Genomic DNA, 19,092 nt, shown 5'->3' with positions numbered 1-19,092 from the left:
TATATTTTAGATTTAATGCACAATTAATATATGTGTGTTTGAGCGGCCAAATAATAACAGTAGTATTGCTAAAGTGCTGCTTAGTTGATGGAATGTCGCTAATTTCCTAGCGATGATCAGCAGATTGTCAATATTTCGTTCAACGGACGCGCGAAATTGCCACATCTGCTCAAATTTTCCAAGATTTTCCATTCTTGATTTAACTTAAGCTGTTATGCCAACATTTTTCAGCCAGCTTTTTTCAAATAGGTAATTTTTCCAAAAGCAAAATAAATTACAGAAAAGATTACAGAGTTAAACAGCCTTAAAAATTCAGCTATGTTGGTTATACACAGAAATACAACAGAGGGTTGTGTCTCCGCTTTTCGCAAGCGTTGAGATTCACCACGCGTGACACGCGTGATTCACCACGTCCAAATATCACAATCCACGGATAGGTACCGGCGGGTTTGTATGGGGCTTAGGCTGTTATGCCAAAGTAAATACAAATCTTTACCGATAACTGTGTTATCGATTAATTTATCGAATTCTAACAAAGTAATATTGCATTGTCATCGGAGTTATACATGCGTGCAAAATTTTAGCTCAATCGGACACCGGGAAGTGTATCAAATTTAACTTGCAAGATTCCATTACAGACAACAAAAGTGAAACTAAATAAAAGCTTATAAAAAACAGCAACGTTAGCTATGCACACAAACCACATCACACAATACACAGCATATATACAAGAACAAAAGACAAACTACCAAAGGAAGAACTACACAACGTAGTGTATGAAATCCAGTGCAAGGGCAAAGAAGGGGAAAAGTGCAACAAAGTTTACATCGGCACAACAAAAAGATCATTAGGCACGCGAATATACGAACATAAACATGATGCGAAGAACAAAAACTCGACGGCTCTCGCGCAGCACTTAACAGAAAACAAACACACTAAAGTATTAGCAGAGAATTTATATGTGTATAAATTCTCTGGTATTAGATGTGGAGAATAAAACGAGAAGAAGGATGACTTTAGAAGGCCTGCGAATACAACAACCAATACATAAAGTTATCAACTTTAAAGAGGACGTCGATAATATAAACTGCGCGTATTCGGCTTCGCTCACATACAATGCGTGATGTTGACGGTAGAGGACGTGCAAGTTGTTTATGTTTGCTATGTACATACTTATATGTTGTGATAAAAATATTATTATTCGAATTTTAAATGTTAAATGTCGTAAGTGTTACATGTCTCAAGTCAATGAATATTGGTTGTAATTTATTGTTTTCATATTTAGAAATAAATTCCTGATGAAGACGCGAATAAGCGTCGAAACGCGTAGGATCTAATAAATCCCTGTTTTATTTAAATCAACCGGCCGAAAAGCTCCAAAAATAGCAATAAAAATATAATTTTTCCTTGGCCCAACAAAAATACATATAAAAGGGTAAAGATAGAACGCGGCCGCCGTGGTGTGATGGTAGCGTGCTCCGCCATTCACGCTGAAAATCCTTGGTTCACGCCCTGGGCAAAGCAACATTAAAATTTTAGAAACAGGTTTTTTCAATTTGAAGACAATTTTTCAAAGCGTGTTTGGCAAGCACTCCGAGTGTATTTCTGCCATGAAAAGCTCTCAGTGAAAACTCATCTGCCTTGCAGATGCCGTTCTGACTTCAAATAATTGTTCCACTTAGTTGTAATTCCGCTCTGAATTCATAGTTTTGTTATTTAAACAGACTTAGACTTTGCTAATTTTAGAATATATAACATTAATGCCACCTTATTTGCAGTAATTAAGAGAAAATGTTTGCTTATATTTGATTATTTAGCTTTTTTTTAATTTTATATATTATGTTGACACAAGGATTGAAGGTATATTGACTAAATAATTGTTTTGATTCTGATAAGATGTTTACAACAGGAATTGTCAAAACTTTTTATTAAAATGTATCAACATTATGTCTGTTTTTTTTTTTTTTTAATTTTTATGACAAAAAATTGATTTTGTGACACCGTCAGTATTCGAATAATGACAGTTAGTCGATTACATGCTAGTCGATTTTCAATCAACGCAGAAGTTTGTTAGTCAGATAATCGATTGTAAAAACGAGCCCTAGTCTCGATGCCCTAAGTTATATGTGAAGTTTCAAGTTTGTGGTCCAATAGGAAGTCTATTAAAAATGTATCGCAAGATCCCCCACTTCCGAAAGATTTTTCTGAATACATATATCCGTGCGCTGCCTAGCGGAACTTTTTGTGATTCCTTTTGACTTCTTAAATACGTTTCAAATTTTATATCTCTAGCTTGCGGCGAAGCTACTTAAAAATCGATCGCAAGATTTCAAATCTTGCATAATTTTTTTTACTAGCTCAACTCGCGTGCCTAGCTATTTTATTCTCCTTATTTTACAAACTTTAGCGCAAAATTACCCCTTTTCAGTACGAAATTTCCAAATATCTTGCATTGGGCACCAGCTATCAGGTATTCAGTTTGCAGCTCAATGGGAAGTCTCTCAAAAATTGATCGCAAGATTCCTACGATCCATAAGATTTTCCGAAATATTAAGATGCATGCATGCATCACATGTGCAGGTCTGTCATTGAACTCTGAACCACCTTTCAAATTTCAGGTGTCTAGCTTACTGGGACGTTACTTCAAAAACGGTTCCCAAAAGTCCAAATGTCGTATAAATTTTCTAACTATCTCAGTTCGTGCGCACTTAAGTTGGCCGATCCCGTGATTTTTTACGAACAATATTAGACCTCTCAGCCACAGTGGCTTTTAACCGTGACTGTGACTGAAAAAAAAGAAAAACATATACCACGCCAACAGGAATCATTTTTGGTGCTATATACGACAGCATGACACTGGTAATACGCGTCAAAAAATATCGAGAGAGGTGTCGAAAGACGCGTATTGACCTCGACAGCAATAATCCGAGGACGGAAAAAAAAATTAGAAAATTTGCGAAAGAAATTGGAAATTTTCATGTGGTTGTTGTAATTTTTTTGGCGGCCACCGTGGTGTGATGGTAGCGTGCTCCGCCTATCACACCGTATGCCCTGGGTTCAACTCCCGGGCAAAGCAACATCAAAATTTTAGAAATAAGGTTTTTCAATTATAAGAAAATTTTTCTAAGCGGGGTCGCCCCTCGGCAGTGTTTGGCAAGCGCTCCGGGTGTATTTCTGCCATGAAAAGCTCTCAGTGAAAACTCATCTGCCTTGCAGATGCCGTTCGGAGTCGGCATAAAAACATGTAGGTCCCGTCCGGCCAATTTGTAGGGAAAATCAAGAGGAGCACGACGCAAATTGGAAGAGAAGCTCGGCCTTAGATCTCTTCGGAGGTTATCGCGCCTTACCTTTATTTTTTGTTTATGTTGTAATTTTGAAGATTTTTCGATTCCCACAAAAAAAATTGTGAAAATAAGTGTTTTGCGCGGATATAGTTTTGGGGTAATTCTTGACTTTAGGGTACAACTGCTAAAACTCGTCCGAAAATATCGGGAGAGGTGCCAAAATACACGCTATATCTTTTCGGAGATGTTTGCAAACAAAATAGAAAATTTTCAAGTGGTTGTTGTAATTTTGATTATTTGGGTACACACAAGAAAAACTGTGGGTAAAAGTGTTTTGCGCGGATATAGATTTGGTCTCCAAACCGGTGTTGGACCCACCCAGGGTAATTTTTTATAAGCGCAACCGAAGGTCGCCAATGCAGAAAGGTGTTCCGCGCAAAAATACTATGGATTCCACCCCCGGTTACGGAGCGCTCCGGGCCATTTTGCGGTTTTTTGGAAATATTTTTGGCAGAAATAAAATTTGGAATTTCCGCTTTCGGATTTGTGGCCCTGGGATCAAACGCGTCTTTTGACACCTCCCCCGATATTTTTGGACGCGTATTAGCAGTGTCATGCTGGCATATAGAATTACCTCAGTTTTATATTTTTCCCTGCGGATTGTTTTGCGAATAATGAACTCTGCGTAATTTATTAGGACATCTACTGTTATTCAGTCGCAGCTTAAGTAACTTGCTCATTGTATTGGCCGTTAGGAAATTCTACTAAAAGATTCTGCGGATGACGGAAGGTTTCATGACCTGGACAGATTCTTGTGGGAATGATAATTGCGGCCTGGTACTATGTCTGTCATATGGTACTACGTCTGTCGTTCCCGAGATGGTCGGGCTAATACCTTAATGGTGCTTGTTTGGATATGCATCCGGCAAAGGATCATCAACATCGATAATAGTCCCCAAAACCTTCTGTGAGTGTCCTTATCGCTACAACAGGAAATCAGACTACGCAGGAAGGCACGAGTCCCTCTGGTCCAACGCTGTTCAAACTGCATGATTCCTTAGAATCCCGTTACAAGGCTTTGATGACAATGTGGAAGTGGTCGCGCCTATTAAATGGGGCGAAAAACAAAAACAACGTTGAGCAACACCATCATAGGGGGTCAGAATATACCCGCTGTAGGTATGCCTGTCGTAAGAGGCGATTAAAATACCAGATTCAAGGGGCTGTGTAGCGCAACCCTTCAGGTTGCCAGCGCAATATATAGCTTCTCCAAACCCAATTGTCAACCTCACCTATCCGCAGCGAATGCTGTTTCACTAACAGACGAGGCTCTGGCGACCCCAAGCTCCTAATGGAATTTCGGGGTGGGGAGGGAGGGATGGCTTGAAGGTTTAAAGTGGCCACATAAATCGTTCCCGAGATGGTCGAGCTAGCACCTTAATGGTGCTGTGTTACCGGAGCGACCGGATCTGTATCCGGCAAAGGACCATCACATCGATAAAGGCCGTGACACAATGACATTTTTCATAAAGATGCGCTTAACACAAGCTTATGCATTACAATAACATCGCGACAATCAACCAAGATGTCGCGTTTGTAAATATGAAAGAACTTCAGACGTGGCAATTGAAGTTTATTACGCCTTGCCCATTCACATACAAAATTTCGCGAAGCACTGGTATAAACATTATCCCCTTACAACAAAAATACTTGCTAACATATTTTGTGTTGTATTGTTTTGATATAATACAATTTTACCTGCGAAAAATGTTAAAAAATTTACCAACCAGTGGGAAAAATAATTTCGCTTGCAAAGTGTGTCAACACCCTTAACCAAAACAAATGTCACTTTCCTTGCTTTGCTTGTAACAAAATTTGGGAGATGGCTACTTTTCAATATCAGATGGCGCCAGTGTCGCTCATTCTACCGTTCTCCGTAAAAATGCGTGCAATCTACTCATAATGCATAAGCTTGTGTTAAACTCATCTATATGAAAAAGTGCTTATGTGTCGGGGCTTTAACACTCCCCAAATCCTTCGGGGAGCAACCTTATTGGTACAACAACAACAACAATAGCAACACCATCAGCACAGTAGAGACTATGAAGGAAGCCCTTTTAAACCAATTGATACTCAGACAAGGCGACATTATTTCTTACGATTTCTTTAACCTAATGTTGATTTAGAACAAACTTCAAGTTAAATATATGAATATGCAATGACGTTTACTTAATTAAAGTTCAATAAATTACTCACAAATTTCGCAGCCACTGGTAGCTTCGACGCCACAAAATCTGCAATCACACCACAAAAATTGACGATAGCATTACGCGACAATTTATAAACATCACACGCTAGTTGTCCTACAGGTTTCGTATAGGGCGGCACATAATGTTCAGCCAATTTATAGCCTCGTGCCGCAGCACTCATCGATGTATACCACACTTTCTGTACATGTGGCAGAATGCCTGAATTCTTTAGAGCTTTGCCAGTAGCTGACCGTTCAAATATGCCTTTGCCATTTACGTTTGTGTCGTAAATCAAAACTCCGGCAATCAATGCGATCAATACAAAGCTGCCCAGAATCCATGTACCACAACCACATTTCTTTTGTTCGCTCGCAATTTGTTTTTTCTTTTGTTGTGTGGCCTTTTCGTGGACATTCTGCAATGTAGAAAATAAAAACATATAGAAAATTAATGCTACATACTTAGCCAAGACTATTAAAACATTTCCCTTATCTATAATTAAATACAAATCGGTACAAATTGTAAATTTATATTACCTTTTTGACAGCTTGGTGCTGCTTGGTTGGCTTACTTTTGCTTCCTTTATTATTTTGTGCCATGTTTATTTAAGCTAATCTTGCTAAACGCTTTACTAAAAAAAACTGTATAGCGTTCACTTTTAGCTATGCAACACATGTTCATCGTAGATAAAAATCGATACAAAATTTGCAATTTTAAACATTAAGCCACCGTCATAATTGGCAAAAAAATAAATGTTCGGTTATTTACAACACTGCGACATCTGTTGCAGAATGAATGTGAAAATTGGACTTGTTTGATGGCAATGCTGCCATAGTGTCATATTTTATTGACACTTTTCCCGTGCTCTGGGATGTATTAACAATTTTTGTTGTTATATCGGCCTACTGATTTGTAAGATCGCGGGTTCGAATCGAGCTCGAGGCCTAACAATAAGTTTTTATCATTATTATTGTTATGATAAATTTTTTCTTAATTGAAAAATATCAATTGGCAAGAACCAGAATAGAAGTAGGATTAATGAAGACAAACAAAAAACCGCTGTAAGGCTGAAAGGTTATAGCAGCGGCGCCTAAACGGCGCCCACATTCGGTGTGGTAGGTGGAGCACGCTACCATCACACCACGGTGGTCGCCGCTTATTTACCTTTCGTATTATGCATCTCATATTGTTACTTACTATTAGCGCCTAACTATTTAAACGGTTATGGCGGTCCAACAAGGAGCGCCAGTCGCTTCTTCTTTGAGTTAACTGGCGCCAATTGGTCACACTAAGAGAATTTAAATCTTTTATTCGCTTAGCGTGGCCTAGCTGGCGTAGCCGCTCCCTTTTAACTCGCTGGACTATGTTGATATCTGCGTAGAGCTCGTACAGCTCATCATTATATCTTCTTCGGTACTCGCCGTCGCCAATGCGTAGAGGTCCGTTAATCTTTCGAAGAACTTTTCTCTGGAGCACTCCGCTTCATCTGATGGTGTCATGATCCATGCTTCTGCACCATATAGCAGGTCAGGTACGATAAGTGACTTGTAGAGCAAGATTTTCGTTTGCCGAGAGAGGACTTTACTGTTCAGTTGCTTTGAATTTTTTTAGTTAATTAAATTTAAAAAAATATTGTCTTTAGCTTTAACATTAAAGTACGTGTATTTAGAATATGATATGAAAAAGTTGACATTAAAAAATCAAGCGCATGCGTCGGCTTTTCTTTGCCACTTCATCTAAAACTTCATCAACGGTAACAATTTGATCACGGTGGATGCTTAGTGATGTACAGCCATTCAATCGATTTTCACTCATCGTGTTTCTCAAATAGTTTTTAATCAGCCTAAGAGTTGAAAAAGATCTCTCGTTCGTTGCCGTTGTTACTGGAAGCGTACACAAGATTTTCAACAACATGAGAACCTTAGGAAAAGCCACAGAATCGCATTCCTGTAATATTAATCATAGATAAATTGATTAAAAAAAAACCAAAGTACCTCCAGGAATAAGTAGGATTCATGCTTTTTGAGCCTATGCATGGGATCTAAAGTATACGTATATAAAATTCAAAAAAAGAAACTGATCGAATAGAAAAAAAATTAATTTAAAAAAGTCATATCTACACGGAAAAAACACTAATGTGTTTTTTACATTTTAAAATGTTGAATCGTACTTCCAAATTCTGAATTGCTGAGTTTAGAAATGGGATAAAAATTTGTATACGGTAGTGATCCTCCGCGTTTGTTTGAGCACTTTTCTAGGCAAAATAATAGGGATTTCATTAGAAGAGCATACTGCTTCAACTGTCTGGTACATATTCTTTTATATGTAGCTTGTCGCCGTGACGTAAGGGCAGAAGAATCATGCAAATATTCAGACGCATCGAGTTTTCATATTTGCCTTCTCATTCCGATGAATGTAATCGATATTGAGGCAAACGAGCAAACGCCTGAATTGATTATATTCACGCATGCAATAAGTTGGTTGATTTTAAATCAATGTCGATTATGTTCATTTAAGCAAGTTGGATCATTGAACACGATCATGTTGCCGAATGTAATCGAACGTTGTTGTGTTCGATTTTTGCTATTCTCTGATATGTATGTAGATGGTCGTTAGGCAAATTTACAAGGAAACCTCTTTATGAAATTATAGTAAAAGTTACCATGTACATTTGTATATTTAATAAATTGCAGAATTATTATGAAACAGAATATGATTAAAATATATGTGTTCACTTCGTGCATACATATGCTTGCATATTAAAAATATAATACCACCAACAAAGTAAATACGTGCAGAATTATAAAGAAATTTATTAACATAGACATAAAAACATCAAATATTTGAATTGTAACGACCTTAAAAATCAAATGATCCTGAGGCAAGGGGGTTTAAACCCCCAAAACCGCAAACCCGGCCCCCTTCGCTACGCCCCTAATTGGTTATGATGTAAAAATACTAAAATGTTGACGAATTTTGAATTAAAAGAGATTCGATTTGTCGTAACAATATTGCCTGCTGACGAAAAGCAACGTTCCGAGTTGACTGATGTCGCAGGGATGAAAAGAAACGATCTAACTTGATGGAAATCATGGATTTTTTCTTCAAGTAAGGGAAATATTGATGTGAATTTTAAGCTGTTGTGGCTTTGAAAACACAAATAAATCTATCGTCTTCGGAACATATTTTTATTTGATTTTATAACAGAAATTTAACCATGGGACGAGCTACATATACATAGACGTCGTGGAGCAGTTTTCTGAACATAACTCATACGCATCTCGGCTAAAATTTCTTTAAAATTTGTGAATAATTTCAATATGCCGCAGTGGTAATGTTAAAATTTGAATATCAAAGTTCAACAAGATTATGTCTTTGTTTAAAGAGAAATGTTTGGTTTCTTCATCAATATAAAAATCGGTAATACTATAAACAACGAAATGTAAATTTTCTTAATAGAATCAAAATTTGTTAGTGATATCTTTGACCGTAGTATTACCGTGAGGGGTGTGACTTTAGCAAAATATTTCTTGTAATTTTTAGGGGCCACCCTAATGTAGATATAATAATAAATTGTCACCTGTGCTCATATTTTCAAGGTGTTTCTATATGGTTAGCATTTTAAATATGTAAATCTACTTTTACATACATACACACATGTGTACGTGCTTTTGTCACATGTTTTTAGAACTAAACCTAGTGTCAAAGATCAACTCTAATACATCGCTCACGGCTGATAAAAAATTCTATAGAGACATTATTTGCACCAATAAATGTATTTTTCATTCATACATATATGACATGATCTATAACTATTTAGGTATGTCCATATTTTTAAATGTTATCATCACCAATCTTATCGCTGCCTGCGATGTGGCAAAAGCTGATTAGCATTGACAAATATGTACTTTATTTCCAGCATAAAATAGCTATTATTTAAATTGATAAATATGAACGAGAACGATAACGAAGTAACTACTGGCATTACGCATGGAGTCGGAGCATTTACTCGTAAAGTCACTCAACTATTGTTAGTCATCATTTCGAAATTGTAAGGAATTTGATTTCCTGCGGACCAGCATTGCCACCAACAATGCCCAACGAAGTCCAACGAAGAATCACAATGCTCTTCTGTCGGTGAAAATAAAATTCTGCTATGGGGCTAAGAAATTGAAGTCTGTAAGTGGATCTGAACCCGCATGTTACTCCACTCTAGATCAATGTGAGCTAAGTCAAAAATCATTTGGCTTCGCCTCTTAATTGGGATTTACAATTTATAGTTTAACACGCTTTTCATTTTCAAATTTGTGTTTGTTTACATTTTATTTTTAGACAAAGTGCACACAAACTACGAAGTTGGAAGATAACTCTTTGACCTGCTTCTTTTAATAAACTTTTCAAAGCAGTTACTAACTTAAAACTCCTTCAAATGTATTTCAGAAAGGTACAAATAAAATTCAGAAAAATACAAATGTATTTCCAAAAAGCACAAATATATTCCAGAAAACCATAAATGCAAGTCAGAAAGCCATGAATGAAACTCATTCAAATGTATTTCAGAAAATTTCAAATGAAATGCAGAAAAACACATATGTGTTTCAAAAATTTAGAATATTAACGGTAGGAGTTCCTTTTTTCCTATACGCCATTTTTCCATCTTTAAACACCTGACGTACTCTGTAGATATAATGACCGAATGTCCTCTTGATGGTTAATACAACAACAACAACATGGTGGCAGCTGTTGGAATTATGAACGAATTTTAAAGATTCCAACTTTTTTCATAGAAAAAATACCACCTCTATAGTGTAATCTTTAATTGGAAGTACGAAGTAAAGGATAAACTTGAAAATTTGACATATAATAATCTGGCCCCTTTGATTGTAGATTAGTGCATGTGTAAACGTGGTCTTACAACCTTTCAAACTGTTGTAGCTCTTTTAGTGCCCCAGAAAATGGGCTGAAGAATTTAACTATTTAAAATGGCAAAGCTTTAATTCCAGTTTCTCAAAAAACTAAAATTTACATCTGTTTATAATAAAACGTTTGATATACCGCGTGAGGATTAAAAAAAATATAAACAATTATTAAAAATTAACGGTTATTCCCCGAGACCTGAAACTAATTTGTATTTGAAAAAAAATAATAAAAAATTTTTAGACTATTTAAATCAAAGTTTACTGAAACAAATGGAAAATATTACCGATTTCACACTGAAACTTTATGGAATCATAGTTTCCTTTAGTGAAATAATTAATTTTTCCCTTTCACACAGCGCTTTTTGCGAACATCTGTCAGCAGCGCCAAAAAATAGTATGCTTTTAAGCAGACCTGTTAAATTTGAATTAGCATTAGTAATCAATTAATTAGATGCCTATTTTAATGGCCCAATGATTAATTCAATTGTTTTCTGAAAAAAGCAATTACTGATTACCATTAGAAAAAAATCATATTTTTTTTCGATTAATAAAAAAAAAATCAAAAATAACCAAAATGATTACTTTTAATTATTTTTGATTTTTTCGATTTTTTTTTTTTTATTTTTTTTTATTATTTTTGATTATATTTCCGCTTTGTTGAAAGAAACATTTTCGGTTGTTGCATGCACGGGATAATTTCTACATACAAGTACATTTTAGGATGCAATAGTAAATCGTAAGCGCTTATCGAGGCATATGGGTACATACATACCCACCTACAAATTATCGTGTCCATAGATGTAACCGCATATTGTTTTCCGACAAAACAATATGCTCAAACAATATGTATGAGTAATACTACTTAGGTTGATAGCTCCACTTCCAACTGGAGCGATCCTCTAAGTTGTCATTCATCACCATGATCAGTTGTCTAACCAAAAGTTGTTATATCCCAGATAAACTTATTAACATATGTCCATGTACATTAGGTTTAAACTTGTTTTTTAATTTCTTATGATTACGTCTAGAATCTATAAAATTTTATCGTTTGCAAAGTGAGCCATATTTTTAGTGCTAACAATGGAAATTCCAAACACATTTGTTTGCCTATCATACATTATTTTTTTCGACATGGTTGGATATTTTCCAAGAATATCCAAGAATATTCCAGAATATATATATATATACATTTTAAAAGTCTATAACAGCAGTCGGCTGCTAATACGTGCCCTAAAAGACTTAGCTTGACCTCAGTATTAATAATCCGAAGGCGGAAAACAAAAATTTTGAGTCGTTCAAAATATATTAACGAAGAAAAATGCTTATATATGATAAAGCTCTCTAAATGGGACGAAGAACACTCACATAGTTGCCATGATATGAAACCAACATATAAAGCGAACAATATGATAAACTTTGATTACAAAACAATCAGTGCATAGCCATAACTTAATCCAAAATAGCGGATATATTAATTTTAGATACAAAACAAAATTAGCTTGACTTAAGGATGAAACCACTATTATTTTATATAATGAGTGTATTAATGCGCATGTGTATATACTTACCTGAGAATATGTTTGAATCAACGCTCATATACTATTCGCCCTATATGTTGCATGTATGTATATATTCGCCTCGATAAGCGCTTACGATTTACTATTGCTTCCTAAAATGTACTTGTATGCATGCAACAAACGAAATTTTTTTTTTATAATTCAGAAATTTAAAAAATTTTACTTAAAAAAATAAAGTTAGTTCTAATCGGATTCTCAGGTTTCTTATATAAACTTTTTATACTGTTTTTTTTTTTTTTGTAGTTTTATATCAATTTCACATCTTCTTTCTCTCACTTTAATTCAGGTATGATACATTTTAAATACATTTGCACTAGGAACTAATAGGAAGTGAAGGTTAGAAAATCTGCAAAAATTTAAATTTTCATGGAATCAAAGGTGGTATCCATTGTGAATTCATACAAGTGACGAATGTTTGATAAAAACGATCACAATAGTAAACAGCCTCGATCACCTGTTTAATCGCTGTTCGATTGCTTGAATCATTTGCTCAAAATTGTTTTTCAAACCTTTTTGGTAGACGACTGGTATATTGTTATATTATTTACATATTTTAAAACGTTTGCTTAATTGGCTGCTCATATTTTGTCTATTAACTAGATTTTAGAAATGAATATTAAAATGTAGTCCGATTTTCGGTAGACAAATTTAAAAGAAAAGCTGATTTGAAACACAAATGGGCAATTCATGGCACTTCAATTTAATAACAGCGGCCAAAAAACAAACCGTTCTTCCATTCTCTGGCCATTCGCGACAGCCGTTCTCCCTGTCAGCTATAATTTGATAGGTAGGTATGGCAATGGAGGAATAGAAACATTTTTCACTTTTATGAATTCACAATCGTGGTATCAAAAGACGCGCTTCGACCTCCGTTTTTAGAATCCAAAAGCGAAAATAAAAATTTTAATTTCTGTCAAAAGATATAAGCAAAAAATCGGTTTGATTTTTCATGTGGTTGTTGTATTTTGCCAGATTTGTTTTACACACACACACTAATACAGAAAGGTATTCGGCGCGCATTCAATGTTGATCCCCAAACCGGTGTTAGACCCACCCAGGCCGCCAACGCAGACAGGTGTTCTGTGCAAAGAAACTAGGGATCGGTCCCCATTTCGGATCCTCTCGGGGTTATTTTATGTTTTTTTGTAAATATCTTTCCACAGAAATAAAATTTTTAATTTCCGCTTTCGAATTCTAAAAACGGAGGTCGAAGCGCGTCTTTTGATACCACCTTTGATAATTTGTGATAAAAATTAGGTGGTGCACTGTCTTGTAAAACGATACCATAATTTTTTTTTTTTTTTTAATGAAAGAATCACGAAAAATTTAAATTTAAAAAAGGTTCAGCTTTGTATCACTTTTTAGCATTTTTTGCCATTGGTGTGTAGAGGCAATCTAAGCGTTATCCCAAAAAAAAAGAGCTGAAGTGAGCTTAATTAGAATGCGTTTTACTACGTTTAAAAGAAACAAAATCTCACACATACACTATTGTTTACGAAAGTCCCTTTTAGTTTGTGGACCGAAGTTTATTTAAAATACCGCCTATATGATGTTATGACAAATGACTGTCAGTATTCTCGTAGAGAATATCAAGACACGTCATTTAAAAAAATTAATACGTTAAGTATTAGTTATAAAGTAATAACTAAGAGTTTAGTGAACTTCTGTACTTGTTTCTGTATATAGCGCTATACAAAAACCTGGAGTTAGACAAACTTCTAATAATAACAAAGAGAATATTATTAATTCAAGATTTCACGCACGGCCACGCTTACTTTCTGTCAATTTTAGTTATTGCAACGTAACACAGGAAAACCATTGAAAGAAGAATGATAACGGCCACGTGTAAACAATGAAGCCGGTAGGTAAATGAAGAAATGTGCAGAGATTACCAAAAACAAAAATAATATGCAGTAGTATATCCGCTGCTAATATATGTATGCATATAGGTAGATTTATAAACCCCAATTATGACTTTATGTAACTGATGTAAGATTACTACCTATATGTATTTAGAAATTAATAAATGCGCTATGTTCGAAGACCTTGTACCCCAATGCCACAGCTAAATAGCCAGCACAAAAGTAGTATACACATGCACAAGAAACCGCTTCTATAAAACAAGAAAAAAAACAACAACAACAACAAGAAAAAAACTCATCCATCTCATATAAAGAATCCACGTCGTTCGTTATGCGTTTCATCCACCGACTTTCTCTATTTGCTTTCAGTTACTTTTCATATAAGTAAGTATATACATATGTATGTACGGATGTACAGATATAGATATGTATATTGCTGAATAAATCCAGTTTTAGTTTTTCTCCAGCATCATAATAAAATTACTGTATTAAATTTTATAGAGTTAAAGAATCAAATTTGTATACACATCTATCATGTATCTGACCCTTAATTCTCCCCGCACTAGTGTATATACATTTCCAATTGCAAATTCTGAATCGATTTTTTCCCCTCACATATTTTATTTGTTATTATCGTTATAGAAATAAAACATGAAATCAGGGTAAACGAATGTACATATACTTCTCAATTAGTAAAATTGGCTATTTATTATATATTTATATTTAATTTCACTGCTAAAAATTCACTATTTAATCTAAAATCAACTTCGATTAACTTTGATTATACAGTGATTACCCTCCCCCAGTGGAGACTAGTTCGGACTAATAGCAAATGAATTCGGACTAATGGCAAATGAACTCAACTTTTCTACAATACGGTGTTGCCATATAAAAATTAGAAAATTAACTCTTAGAGGCAAGCTATACTTGATATTGCTCGTATTATGATATATATCTTACACTGTAAACACTTTGCTAAGCCGAACCAATTTTTTTGAAGATTGAGTCATGAGAAAAAAGGTATTTTCCTCGTTCTGCGAATGTAGCTAGAAACCATAAATATTGGCTTTCGTAATTCGGCATTGGACCCTTCTTCCTAATACATTGTTTTTTATTTATTGCATTTAAAAGTAAATTTAAAACAGTAGACGTGGTCTACCTCCTTTTCTTATTTGAATTGTACGATGGGTTCTTTTTTCGAACTTATATATTATATTATTATAAGGTGTTCAAGCGCACATCTTCGAAAAAATTAGAAACATAGCTTCACAAAAAAAAAACGAAAAAGATGGCGAATATGGTAATGCGGCATAAGTATTCCTGGATCGGAATGCGGTTCTTAACCCAAAAAACGCTCAAGCACCAACAACATTTTTCCGGTTTTCAGGATAGGGCCAAGCACGTTCCATTAGGCCAGAATTTGAGTACATGTCTCGCATTACCATGTCCGCCAACCTTTTTTTGTGTGGCTGTGTAATTTATCGCTGTTTGTTAATTTAATTCGAAAATGTGCTATTTGACCCTTATATAACTTTTGGGCATTAATTAACCTTGAAAAGAAAAAAACATATGCAATTAAAAAAAAATGGACCACGCCTAGATTCTCACATTAAAATTTTGTAAATACGGCAACCGCCGTAGAATAAGAAAATAGTTTTTCTAAGCGGAGTCGTCCCTATGCAATCAATAGGTCAATACTCCGAGTGTATTTCTGCTTGTCAGTGAAATTTCATCTGCCTTGCTAATGCCGTTCGGAATCGGCATAAAACATGCTAATTGTAGGAAAATTAAAAGGTGGACGGCGCAAATTGAAAGAGAAGTTCGACCTAAGTCTCTTCGGAGGTAAATCACGCTAAGTATTTTTATTTTATGAAAAATACGTATTAGAAAGGCCAATTTGGTAAATGAAAAAAAAAAAACAAAATTAGGAACAGCCAATTTCAAAATTCGAAAAATGGAAAAATTACTCTTTTGCTTATGGCTCCATCTCTAAACAAATTTGGGTTGATTTATTATCCAGAAAATAAAAACACATTAGGCATGTATCGCTTTTTACAAAAATTTTAAATCGATTTTGAATTTACATAGTACGATTTTGATTTTGCTGTTCTAGTAACCTTTTTGCAAATTTTCAATTACATCAAGTCAGTTGGCCAGGGCTGATTGAGTTGAAGTCGAAAAATTTTAGGGTCTTTATAATCGACTATTCAAATAATCGATTAGCCGACTAATTCAAGTAAGAAAATACTAATCTCACCTAGATTTTTACTTTATCACTTTTTTTATATACAATAATTAGAAAAAATATATATAAAGAAGAGCCAATTTCACAATTCGAAAGCCAAAATCTACATATGTATGTTTTTCGGGCTATTTTCGAAAAAAACGAAAAAAATGGGTTGAAACATACCAGGAATGTTCCGGTTTTTACAAAAAATTTCGAATCGGTTGAATTCACATCGTATAATTTGGTGTTTGCTAATAATAACCTAATAACCCTTTCACAAATTTTCAGCTATATTCAAGTTATTTGGTCAAGACAAAAGTTGTATAGGCTCATTCCATTTCAAGACACCCGGTCCGCGCAGGACATGACTTTTGATTTCGATGAAATTTTAATATGTTGTTCTTTGGTCAAAATAATGAAACACGTGTTTTCTTTTGCCTCAAAAAAAATTTTTTTCGGATAGATTGGCAATTGAATTCGATAAAATACAATCGATATTTTATTCACTAATTTTTTCAACTGTCAATCAGACCAATTCTAAATATTCTCGCGGAATTTTGTTCTCGCGAATTTTTTTATTCCCGCGGAAAAATTCCTCCAATTCTTTTCTCCTGGGGAGAAGAATAATTGGGGAATAGGAATTTCGAATTTTCGAAGTCAGCTGTTTTGTCAATTGAAATTTCGTTGCGCATTTCTTATTTTGTTTAAAAAATTGTAAAGTTTAATTATTGTTGCCAATTTGTTTGAAATTAAGAAATAAGGTATAAACAATGCACAGTATTTATTGCATTTCATGTGGTATTCACTGAAATGAGTATAATGAATTGGTGCCACAGCCACATCAACAGAGGAGCATAAAAAGAAGACCGGCATGTAGTTTAAAATGAAATTTTTTTTAGTATTTAGTAAAAATTTATGACTTTTTTCAAAAATTAATTTCCCAAAAAAGTTATCTTTTTTTGTTTAAATTCTATGACGAGTGAACATGCCTATTAGCCAAAACTCGTTGTTTTCGAGATAAGAATTTTGGAATATTAAACGTTATATTATTATAAATGGGGGAATATTGATGCAATGCATTACAGATTCAATTGCTTTGTCAAAAATTAACCGATTTTCATGATTTTTTCTTTGAAATGTTCGTTATTACTTTCAATTTTATATAATTTTATAAACAAAAGCATATAGTTAAAAAAATATTTTTATTTTTAGTATTTAGTAAAAAATTTTCAAAAATTAGATAATATTTCAAAAAAAGTAAATTTTTTTTCTATACCTAGTGAACAGTTTATATTTCCACTTGGGTAAATATCTATTAGCCAAAACTCGTTGTTTTCGGAACGTGAATTTTTGAATATTAAACTTTTTCTTCACCATATATTGTTGCAATACATATCAGAATAAAGGGCGATCAATGCCAAATGCTTAAAATTAATAAAAATATCACATATATTATTTAAACATTCATTTCTTATTATTTTTTGTTTTAAACTATATGCTATTGTTTATAAATTTATATAAAAGTAAATGTAATAATGATCATTTCAAAGAAAAAATCATGAGAATCGGTTAATTTTTGACAAAGTTTTGACACACGGCGGCCGCCGTGGTGTGATGGCAGCGTGCTCCGCCTACCACACCGTATGCCCTGGGTTCACGCCCCGGGCAAAGCAACATCAAAATTTTAGAAATAAGGTTTTTCAATTAGAAGAAAATTTTTCTAAGCGGGGTCGCCCCTCGGCAGTGTTTGGCAAGCGCTCCGGGTGTATTTCTGCCATGAAAAGCACTCAGTGAAAACTCATCTGCCTTGCAGACGCCGTTCGGAGTCGGCATAAAACATGTAGGTCCCGTCCGGCCAATTTGTAGGGAAAATCAAGAGGAGATGCAAATTGGAAGAGAAGCTCGGCCTTAGATCTCTTCGGAGGTTATCGCGCCTTACATTTATTTTTTTTATTTTATTGACAGTTGAAAAAATAGGTGATAGGTGAATAAAACATGTAGGTCCCGTCCGGCCAATTTGTAGGGAAAATCAAGAGGAGCACGATGCAAATTGGAAGAGAAGCTCGGCCTTAGATCTCTTCGGAGATTATCGCGCCTTATATTTATTTTTTTTATTTTATTGACAGTTGAAAAAATAGGTGATAGGTGAATAAAATATCGATTGCATTTTATCGAATTCAATTGCCGATCAATCCGAAAAAAAATTTGTTTAAGGCAAAAAAAACACGTGTTTCATTATTTTGACAAAAGAACAACATATTAAAATTCCATCGAAATCAAAAATCATGTCCTGCGCGGACCGGGTGTCTTGAAATGGAATGAGCCGATAGTAAAATAATCGATTATCACTAATCGCCTAGTTGTTTGCATTCAATTAGTAAACGAATGAGGTTATCCGAAGAGTTTTTTTTTTAGTTTTTAGTAGTTCTGCTATTCGTGGAGAAAAGTGTGGCATTTTTTAAACTCTGCTATATTGGCATCCTCAGGAACTAGAGGTTTACGCCAATCACTTTATCGGCGGCGGCGGCGTAAGCTCTATTATATATCGGCGGAGGCGGCGTAGGCGGCGCGCCGGCGTACGCCGGTGTTCTTACTTTAAAAGTTTGATTTTTCTATTTAAAAAAATAATATTTAGGAAAGGTTTTGTTTATATGTATTTAAGGAAAGATCCTGGGTTTTTGCATCAAAAGACCGTTCAAAAATGTTCAGGAGTAGCTCTTGCGAAGGGATTATCCCTCGTTCGCTTGCTCCAGAGAGGCTTCGAACCTAACCCCGGTCTTTGGAATTGGTACTGCTGCGTCCGCTGAAAGGAAATAGAGATACATAAAATGGTCACAGTTTTGTCTGTATAGCTCGTGCAAAGCGTAGTTTCACCTGGGGTTAACTACTAACAATCGTCGCGAACATAATTTCTTTAAATCATGTGCAAACAGTAGCAATCCCAACCACCAGTCGCTACTACGCCTCCTGACCC

General features: G+C 34.8%; 2 protein-coding genes and 1 long non-coding RNA gene across 5 annotated transcripts in view; 1 reads left to right on the top strand and 2 right to left on the bottom strand.

Annotated features, from left to right (window-relative positions):
- Positions 1-14,559, bottom strand: part of LOC137240422 (zwei Ig domain protein zig-8-like) — a 467,000-nt gene extending 452,441 nt beyond the window's left edge. The window contains exon 1 of one of the 3 annotated variants that reach the window (XM_067766657.1): positions 14,437-14,559. Coding sequence is in view for 1 of the 3 variants with exons in the window: in XM_067766658.1 (XP_067622759.1) it covers positions 12,021-12,048 (28 nt within the window). In the remaining 2 variants the exon portion in view is untranslated. Of the gene's footprint in view, positions 1-12,020; positions 12,296-14,436 lie in introns of those variants that run through there. The other 2 variants (XM_067766664.1, XM_067766658.1) reach the window with 2 other exon arrangements.
- Tmem214 (Transmembrane protein 214) overlaps positions 1-19,092 on the bottom strand; it is a 99,837-nt gene that overhangs the window by 3,661 nt on the left and 77,084 nt on the right. The window contains exon 9 of the mRNA XM_067766655.1: positions 5,541-5,948. Coding sequence (XP_067622756.1) covers positions 5,541-5,948 — 408 coding nt within the window. The remainder of the gene's footprint in view (positions 1-5,540; positions 5,949-19,092) is intronic.
- On the top strand, positions 9,237-10,233 carry LOC137240425 (uncharacterized). The gene is made up of 3 exons (XR_010949729.1): positions 9,237-9,353; positions 9,453-9,712; positions 9,866-10,233. It is a non-coding gene; the product is annotated as an uncharacterized lncRNA (long non-coding RNA).

The sequence above is a fragment of the Eurosta solidaginis genome, chromosome 2, assembly GCF_040869045.1.
Source record: "Eurosta solidaginis isolate ZX-2024a chromosome 2, ASM4086904v1, whole genome shotgun sequence".
Lineage (NCBI taxonomy): Eukaryota > Metazoa > Arthropoda > Insecta > Diptera > Tephritidae > Eurosta > Eurosta solidaginis.
Note: the sequence above shows the minus strand (reverse complement) of the source record. Positions and strands in the feature narration are given on the sequence as shown.